At 41.6% G+C, this 10,253-nt stretch overlaps 1 protein-coding gene across 1 annotated transcript; it reads right to left on the bottom strand.

Moving 5' to 3' along the window:
- Window positions 1-2,872: 2,872 nt before the first annotated feature.
- On the bottom strand, window positions 2,873-7,401 carry Kbtbd7 (kelch repeat and BTB (POZ) domain containing 7). The gene has a single exon (NM_001024135.2). The coding sequence runs from the start codon at window positions 7,180-7,182 to the stop codon at window positions 5,110-5,112; it is 2,073 nt and encodes a 690-aa protein (NP_001019306.2). The 5' UTR covers window positions 7,183-7,401; the 3' UTR covers window positions 2,873-5,109.
- Window positions 7,402-10,253: the final 2,852 nt, after the last annotated feature.

Here is a 10,253-nt window from a genome sequence, read left to right as displayed (position 1 = left end):
GGCTATCTCGGGAACACAGCTTCTTTATGCTCTCAGAAAGCACTTCCTAGAAGATTTCACCTCAGTGATGCTGGTCTCTTCTAAATCATCACTAATTTCTTATTTCCAGTTAACCAGCATCAATAGTCCCAGTAATGTAAAAGTTTCACTTTAGTAGTTCTGGTATCTTGTTAATCACAGCTGATTCTTCAGCCCCAGCTAACCAAAACCACAGAATCTTCATAATCAAACCAGCAATGGCCCTGATAAGAGTCTTTAATCTTCCCTCTGAAATATCACAAACCAGGCCTCCATCGTTTGCACTGTTCTCAACATTATCTTCCAAGCTCCTACAGAACACCCCACCGAGATCTTAACACCCAATGGCTCTTTTAGCCCAAAGTTCCAAAGTCCTTCCACAGTCCTCCCCAAAACATGGTCAGGTTGTCACAAGAATACTCTATGTTGGTAACAATTCTGTCTTAGGGTTTTACTGCTGTGAACAGACACCATGACCAAGGCAACTCTTCTAAGGACAACATTTAATTTGGGGTTCAGAGGTTCAGTCCATTATCATCAAGGCAGGAATGTGGCTGCATCCAGGCAGGGATGGTGCAGGAGCTGAGAGTTCTACATCTTCATCTGAAGGCTGCTAGCAGAATACTGGCTTCCAGGAAAGTAGGACAAAGTCCATGCCCACAGTGACACACCTACTCCAACAGGGCCATACTCCCTGGGCTGAGCATATACAAACCATCACAAGTGTGTTCTTCTCATGACCTGTCTTCCTAATTATGGAATTTTTTACTTTATGCTTATAATATTGACAAATGCAGTTACAACATCAGCAACATGAAACACCTGTATCATATATTTGCTTTAAGATCTAATACACACATGGGCTTCTTGGACAATAATTCTATTTCTTACACTTATACATTGCTTATGTGTCAAAGCCTTTTGGGAGCCGACTCTTAGCAGAAAGCGGCTATCATATTTGCAGCCATCTCAAGCTATTTACTTACAGGTAGGTACTTTTCCACCCTGACAAGAGACTTGTTTTCCTAGCATGAAGTTTTTGCAAGAAGCCCACTATAGCTGAACACACTCTGATAACATCTTGTTTTTCTCCTACACATCCTAGACTTGTGGTTAAGTGTCTCTAGCTACACTCATCAGCTTGTGTTTATATCTACCCATAGTTGCCTTCCAATAAAGGAGACTTGAGACTTGATCCTTGATCAGACAGAATGTCTTGTTTCTATTCTTCGAGTCTCTTGCCCCTCAGTCCCCACTCTCTCTTGCAGACCCCATTGACTGACCCTTGGACCCAGTCAAAAGCCTTCATATAGTATAAGCTCATTTGAGATAAAATCATTTGCATTTAAAAACTAAGTCCAAATTTCACATGTCAAGTTTACCTTTGTTCTGAGATCGCTATTGTTTTCTTATTTCTTTCAGAAATAAAGGTCATTTTTCCTTTATCTGTTTTAGGAATGACATCATGATGCATTTTAACTCAAATATTTGCGCCTGTGGTAAATGCTAATCCTTTGTAGAGGTGGTGCTGTCATTCTGTCACAATTGTTCTTACCCAGAAGTAGGTATCATTATACTCTTGAAAAGATAAACATATGCAATTCCATAGGGAATGGCTCAGTTATTATTATATTCTCAAGTACAATTTAGGACCAAAACAGAAAAAAGCTTTTCAATTAGAAGAGATAGGAGGTAACTTACAACTTATTTAATCCTAAACCAACTTTTTAAAAAACAACTTATCTTATGTATATGAGTGATCTGTTGTCACACATTCCAGAGGAGGGAATCGGATTCCATTACAGATAGTTGAGGACCACCATATGGTTGCTGGGAGTTGAACTCAAGATCACTGGAAAAGCAACGAGCACTATTAACCATCTCTCTAGCCCCCTAAATCCTAAAAGTTTTAATAACTTTTAAAAGTTATTTGCTGCCGGGGGGGGGGGGGGGGTGGTGGTGGTGGTGGTGGCGAACGCCTTTAATCCCAGCACTCGGGAGGCAGAGGCAGGCAGATTTCTGAGTTCGAGGCCAGCCTGGTCTACAGAGTAAGTTCCAGGACAGCCAGGGCTATACAGAGAAACCCTGTCTCGAAAAAACAAAACAAAAAAAAAGTTATTTGCTAAGTCTCCTATCATTTTGAAAACAACAATGATACTTTATTTTGCCCTATTTTTGGTTGAGGCAGGGTCTCACTTGTAGCTCAGGCTAGCCTGAGAAACTGGCAACCCTCCTGCCTTAGCCTCTGCAGTGCTGGGGTAAGGGCTCTACTGAGCTGGCGAGATGGCTCAGTCGGTAAGAACACTGACTGCTCTTCCAAAGGTCCTGAGTTCAAATCCCAGCAATCACATGGTGGATCACAACCACCTGTAATGAGATCTGATGTCCTCTTCAGGTGTGTCTGAAGACAGCTACAGTGTACTCACATACAATAATAAATCAGTCTTTGGGCTGGAGCGAGCAGGGACTGAGGAAGCAGAGTTGCCTTGAGCTAGCAGAGGTCCTAAGTACAATTCCCAACAACCATCTGTACAGCTGCAGTGTACTCATATACGTAAAAATAAATAAATATATCTTTAAAAAGAAGTGCTCTACTACCATGCCTAGCTTCCACTTAACTAGCATTTCAAGTAATTTAGGTCCTGAGAATTTCAAACTATAGGTACATAAACAGAAAAGTAGATGTATTTCTAAATCTTATAAATGGAAATGACAGCACTTGCTGATTAATTGGCAAAGTCAACAGGGGAGAATTCTTGTTGCGAAAAATTTCAACATTGCTACCTGTATCATCACTGAACAATCAATGGTTTTATACACTTAACAACAAAATAAAACATAAAGCCAGGAAGCCTTTAGTTTAAACCCAGTTTTATTTGGAACAAGCAACATACAAATCATTTATCTATAAAATAATAACATCTAGTCTCTAATTCACAAATGTTTCACAAAATCAAAATCCTTCCCAAGAAAATGTGACAGTAAGCGAAGCTATTACTAATATTTAGCCTAAGCTTTAACTCAAGAGTTGAGAATGATGAATTTGAGAATATGACTTTTATACATCAGTTGCAGACCTTAATTGTGCAGATGAATAATCGGGTTGTGACAAGCATTGCCAAGTTTCCACCTTACAGAACAAAAAGGCTATCAACAGAAGTTAGTGGGGAAGAAAAAGTTGGCCCCCAAACAGGGAAAAATAACTTTCTAAATAAATAGTTCTTATAACATTCCCTAGTACAAATGGAATAGAATTTAGACTTGAAAGCCTGACTACATTTCAGAAATCAGCAGACTCTTAACAGAAATATTGCTGAGCTGACTATCTTACAGTCTTCACCTAGCCAATCAAAATAATGAATAACACATTATTCGTGGTATTTTGTTTTGCTTTTGTCATTTTATCTTTCACTTTTCATTCAAAAAGTCACTTCCCCATCTTGGACCAGACTCTATCCTCTACCAGAGTGTAAAAACTTAAGCATTTGCCACTAGAGAATAAAGAGGAATTTGCATGGTATTGAATAAAGACTGCGGAAGATAATTCTGAAAGAGTATAGAAAACTTTATATAGCATAAAACATCTGTATATGTACACCATTTGTCATGTATATATGACAACCATATGTATTAATAAACCTTCAAAAGGTAAGCACCTATAACGTTATAATGCCTGTTTTGTGTAGTTTACTACTTCTGGACTTTCCTTTACATATGGTGACTGAGACAGAAACTAGAGTATAACTTACAGAGAAATATAAACTGGATACAGACACCATAATAAAATGGCCATGTATACCACTGATTAAGGAAAGAACTGAAGAAACATACTTTAACTACTGGCCCCAAATGCCACCACCCACCATCCACTTAAGTTCCTTAAGAGTCAACTTTTAATACAAAAATATGTTCAAGCTGCAAATCAAGAACATTTCTAGTAACTTAAAAAACTGACAATATTTCAATACTACACAGGACAGTTCTATACACAGCTTGAAGTTTTAAAGGTCTTTGCTGGCACTTAACTTGAGTTGATAAACACTATAGCTACTGATCTCAATAAAATACTGCCTTTAGCTTATACATATTTTCAAAACCAATATTACGTCACAAAACATTGAAGAATAAATCACTTTCTGCTGATAAAGCCTCTAAGATGAATACTAAAACTATATAGCCAAAATATTTTAGGGAAGCAAACTTTTTAAGACAGTGCATGACCAATGAAGAAAAATGTACATTATTTAAATCATGTCCAGTGAAGGGTTGTTCTTCTGAGTCAACAAAGCATTTAACATATACCGATCAAAACTGTGAATTTATAAAGCAAATTACCTCTCACATTTTGGGGGGGGGGTTAGAAAGGTGCTTAAATAATTGATGACATTACTAGAGTGGTTTCTTTTCAAGAAAGTGGTGGGTGAGAAACAGGTCATATTTACCAATATATATTTTTAAATTTTAAAGTAAAAATTTAAATTCTTTGGAAACAGTGGAATCCTGATTTTTTAAGTTTCCTGTGACCTTGTAAGTCCACTGAACACATTATCAGTATGGAGTCACTACTTAGTAACCTTAATGTTTCTTTCTTTGCAGAAAGGAAGGAGAGCATACTAGAGTTTTAACAAACTATAACTGATAACTAAAAATTTACTTTAAAAAATGTCATCTTTCATTATTCTGAAGGAAAATGTTATTACCTTCAAAATACAACAATTCTCAGTCCAGTTTTTCTAGTAATAAACAAGACCTCATAGCTCTAGGCAAAATTTAACAAAAACTAGAGAAATCAAAATATAAACATACTAATTAACTGCAAAACAAAATCCACTAAACACCTTAATTAATTTATGTAGTTCACTATGCATATATTAATCATGGACTTTTAGCACAGCAAATTATTGAAATAATCGGATTTCAGGGACTGTATGAATTTTGCATATTGCATTACTATTTCAAATTGCTACCCTTTCTAAACCAAATCTCCAGTCCTAATCAACTTTGTCTTTTCAGGAAAAGGGGTATCATTTTAAGATATATTCCATACAGTAGAAACAACATCTTATTGTCTCAAAATATTTACAAAGAACCCTACTGATCTGGTGCATTTCGCTGAGGCGCAACTTGTACCCAGACTTCATCATCAGAAAAAGAACTTGAACTTCCTGACTCAGAGTCCAGTTCACTGAATCCATCTAAGTCCCATTCAGTGCTAGACTCACTCCTTGCATCATCTTCCTCAGTGATGAAACTCTGACCAGGTTCAAGACAGGAAGGATAAACTCGATCACACAGGCAAATAAAGCCAGAGTCAAACTGCAAAAGGCCTAACATGGTGCCTATATTAATCCATTGGTCTTCCCTAGTATCATACTCATATACTGTGACTCGGTTCTTTTTCCACTGTGGGGTGGTAGAGGTGATGAGCAGCAACTTTTGGTCATGATTGACAATCTGGTAGTTGTGGGTTTCTGAGTCCAGTGGGATATTACTAATCCGCCTCCACTCTCCTCTAGCAGGGTTGTAGACCTTCATGACTGGGATGTCACAGATACAATAGATTTCCTCTTTGAAGACACAGGCTTCTTGAAAGTCACTTCGTTTGAGAGATGCACAATTCAGCCACATATTATGGCTAGGATCATAGCAGAGCATGCGCTTACTGTTGACAGCGTAAAGATAATTCTGAACCACTATTAGTTCAAATGAATAAAAGGAATGTGGTACAGGAGCCACCAATGCCCATTGGTTCCTCTGGACACTGTAGCATTCCACTTCCTTCAATTTAACTCCAGTAATCGGGTCTCTCCCACCCAAGATGTAAATGTAGCCATTCAGATAGGCTACATCCATACCCTCTCGACACAGCAAGCGGTCTGCCAGCTGATGCCAACTATTTTGGGCTGGTTTATACACCCATAGGTCTTTCCTGGGCTGGGCAGCAAGATAGATGTCATGGTCTGGAGAGACACAAACAGCTGAAGATGTAATGGTCTTAGTGTGTGCCAAGCTAGTCAAAGGAGACGGCATTGTGTAAATATCTCCGGAATAAGGGTCGTAACAGAGAAATGGATCTCGGGGGTGCCCAAAAAATATTACCATCTCTTTGGCACACATACCCAACCTTTGGGGTGGATTTTCTGCTACCGATACAACTGAGCTACTGCTGCTGCTGCTATTGCTGCTATTATTGCTATCACTGCTGTGGCTGCTATTTGGCTTGGCAACCACTGACTTGTACAACCTATCACCAAATCGCAGCTGCCGGAGAGCCCCTTCAATAATGTCCAGGCAGTATTTCTTCACAATAGGCTTGCTCAGTAGCCCTCCCAGGTAGTCCTGCTCTTCTGCAGGGAAGTGCGCCCAACGAATACACTTAAAGACTTCCGCAGCACTGGGACCCCGCTCTTTCGGAGCAGCCTCCAGCCACTGCACCGCCACATGACACACAGTCTTCTCACTCTCTACATCCAAGCTGTCCAGACGCAGGACGGCCAGCAGCTGGGCCAGGGTCAGATCTGCCAGCGTCTCCTCCCGAATGGACCCCATCCTGCTGAGCTGCTTGAAGTTGTGAGCTATGAAGGACTGGGCCTGAGATCGCAGCTTGTGGTGGTCAAAGGCATCGGCAAACTTGAGGATGGCAGTGCAATTGGTCAGGTCAAGGCGGCGAGCCAGGAAGGAGGCACAGGCTTCGCGCACGTACTCCAGCTGCAGCATATCCGAGGCCGCGTACAGGCGCTGCACGTTGGCCTCGCTGAGCGACACGCGACCAGTGTAGCAGTAGTCCACCAAGACCTCGAAGGACTCGGCATCCACGTCGTGGATCGTCACGCTGGCCTGCTGGCTCTCGTACATGCCCCCCGTGAACATGCTCTTGAAGTAGGGGCAAGCGGCCGCCAGCACGTTGCGGTTGCACGAGAAGAGGCGCCCCGTGCCCGGCCCGCTGCCAGGCGTCACCACCTCGATGGTCACATCGCACAGCAGCCGCGCGTCGTAGAAAGACTTGAGCTGTGCCAGGAGGGCTGCGGAATGGGCCGCGTCCTTTAATTCCTCCGGGCCCGTGAAAAAGGCCGACACCGAGGGCTTGGAAATCCTCTTGGGCCGCCTCCCGCCGCGGGGGCTGGCGAGGCGGCGAGAGCGCGGGGCGTCTTCCCGGGACTGCATGGTGGAGATGGCGGCGGGGCGCCGAGGGCGAGAACGGCTGCAGACGCCCGGCTCCTCCTCACGCCTCCCTCGCCGACGCCGACTCAGCGGCGTCCCAGAACAAACTCGGCTCGCGGCCGCAATTACTCAGCTGGGCCTTCGGGGCGGAGCCGTCTGCCTTTATCGCGTAGTCCCCGGCTGACTCACTGTTTCCCTTCACGCCCTTTCTCAGCCCTTAGCTCACCCTCACACGACCCTGGGGTCTAGCCGCAGGAGCAGCTTCTGCCGAGCGGGCGAGACGGGTAGATGCCCGGACGAACTACTCTTCCCAGGTTGCCTTTCGCGCGCCTCGATGCATGACGGGATCCTCCGGCTCACGGACTATATGAAGAGGCCGAAGCCGCTTTGCATCTTGGGAATTGTAGTTTACATAACCTCTTTATTTTTTTTTTTCTGTTACTGGGTCCTTCACTGAGGTAGAAAGTGGATAGTATCCGGAATTTGATACTTTAGGTTTCAGTCTTGCATAGTGGCATACATATTTATCCCAGCACCAGGGAGGCTGAGGCAGGGGGATCTCTTGAGTTTGAGAACAACTTGGTCTGCATAGAGAGTTCCAGGACAGCTTGAGCTATGTAGAGAGAACCCATCTCACTAAAATAAAATAAAATATAATGGCTTTCAAGTCCAGAGTAAAAGTATCCACTCTATTATTTGTTTGCATGACTTCCTCCTGAAAACTTTATTGAATTTGAAAACTGAGGATAGCAGTATTTTAGTTTTGTGAAGACTGAATGGTATGTGCAATTTACAGAGTTCTTTTGTTGTGGATAGCCCTGGGGCTAATTATATTTGATGTTAATTCCATTCTCCTGTGAGTGGTTGTGAACAAGGGATGAGTTGGCACCCAGGTGATTTCCTGTAAACCTGATTCCACCTTAATTTGAAAAATAAAGGAGAGCTGATGATTGGGCAGATAAAGGGAAGGTGGAGAGAGAGAAGATGAAGAGTAAAAGGAAGAAGAAGAAAAGTGGAGCAGAAGCACATGGCCTGGAGAAACTGAAAGTTCTAAGGGGTCACATAAGACGTGGAAGACCGTAGTGTAGACATACAGCACGTATTTATATTAGCTGAGCTGTGTTTTCATTGCCAGGGCATATTTGGGTTGGAGTTTTACTGCAACATTCTTTATTTTATTAGAAATATTAAAGTTACAGACTATTTTTAAAATGCAAAATCAAGCATTACTGTTTCTTACTTACTCTTATAGAAACACATCTACTAATTTGAAGCCATGAGCCATTAAAAGACTGTAAATTTCTGCAAATAACTTCTTTTTCACTTGCAGCTTAAATGCACACACACAGAGGTTTTCTTTTTTCTTTACTTTCTTTTGTTGTTGTTGTTGTGAGACAGGGCTTCTCTGTTTAGCTCTGGCTGTCCTGGATCCACCTGCCTCTGCCTACTAAGTGCCAGGATTAAAGGCATTGCTGGGATTAAATAAAGGTGGTGGCACATGCCTTTAACCCCAGCACTGAGGAAGAAGAAGCAGGGAGCATTTGATCGAGACCAGCCTGGTCTACAAGAAGAGCCAGGGCTACACAAAGAGAATCCCTGTCTCAAAACAAACAACCCATGCTCAGAAAAACAAAAAAAAAACCAAATTACGTAGATTCATTAGGAAGTATTGGACGACTAATTTGAGGACCTAAGAACATTTATGGAAGCCATTCAAATGTCTAGACTAGGTATAAACAAAGACGTGGTTTTGTTTCCTCATTGTTACAGTTTTAACAGGAAATGTTCTATAAATACTTAGGTATTGGTGAGTTTGGTTGTCAGCTAATGGGCCTTTGAGAAGTGACTAGATCCTAGGGGTTCACTACTGTGCAACTAATGGGTCTTTTCTAAAAGTTTAATTAAGTTGAGTCTTCATTACATTTGTGCTTCTGCTGTGTGAGAGTGTGTGGCACACGTGTGAAGGTTAGAGCATAACTTGATGCAGTCTGTTTTCCTTCCACCATGTGGGTTCTGATGATCAAACTCAGGCCTTGAGGCTTGGGAACAAACAAGTGCTTTTCCTAGCTAAGACATTTCACCCATCCTGCAGGTTGAATGTGAGAAACCAGGAGCCGATAGCAATGTAATGCAAAGGAGAATCTTCTCGGGAAATGATTCTGAAACAACTAAATCAAAGTCAACAGTGTTAATTGACTCCCTTCCTTAAACTCCAAGAAAAAAATAAATCAAGATAAAACTTAGTCCTAAAGGGAAGACTAAAAACTGCAGAGCTGCCAGGTATGGTGGGACGTGCCTTTAGTCCTAGAATGAGAGAGACAGGTTGGATCTCCATGACTTCACAGCCAGCCTGGTCTACACAGCGATTTCCAGGCCAGACAGGACTATACACAGAGAAACCCTGTCTGGAAGGAAATAAAGACTACAAAGCTTCTAATTAGGGCTAGAGTTCTTGGGAGACACACACAGTATTTTAATAAAACAATAAAAACACAAAGTGACAATTAGCCAAGTCCCAAGCTTATGCTCTTCCACACTGTGGTGAAAATAAAGTAAAAATGTTAAGTACTTGTCTGGGGAAATATTGGGTTCTATGTATACTGGCAAATAAAACCATGTAAAGATACCCAAGTCATTATTAGTGAATGCAAATTAAATTCCCAAGAGTTCACCACATATTCAGTAGAGTACCTAAAATTAAGAGGATAAAATAATGCTTAATGTCTTTTGGTCATTAACTGCCATGAGCGTTTCATCGAGTCCGTTCTTCCTCACCTGAAGCAGGCCTGGTGAGTGAGCTCCCTGCGAGCATCCCTTCTGCTTCAAATATTTAGTAGCTACAAATTTGTCCTGAACCTGTCGTGTAACTTTTTTCAAATGTTATCTTATATAAGCTAGGCATGGTGACTCACACCTATACGCCTTTGGAAGAAAATGTTCATGGTTTTTAAAAGGTCTAAGAGAAAAGGTTAATTCATCTTAGACAATCAGTTCTCAATAGTTTATTTTTCTTTTTGATGTTTCAAGCTTATTTGCTACTTGGAGAGCTGGATTATTTACTGAAACCTAAAATA

This window comes from Mus musculus, chromosome 14, assembly GCF_000001635.26.
Source record: "Mus musculus strain C57BL/6J chromosome 14, GRCm38.p6 C57BL/6J".
In the NCBI taxonomy this organism is placed as follows: domain Eukaryota; kingdom Metazoa; phylum Chordata; class Mammalia; order Rodentia; family Muridae; genus Mus; species Mus musculus.
Note: the sequence above shows the minus strand (reverse complement) of the source record. Positions and strands in the feature narration are given on the sequence as shown.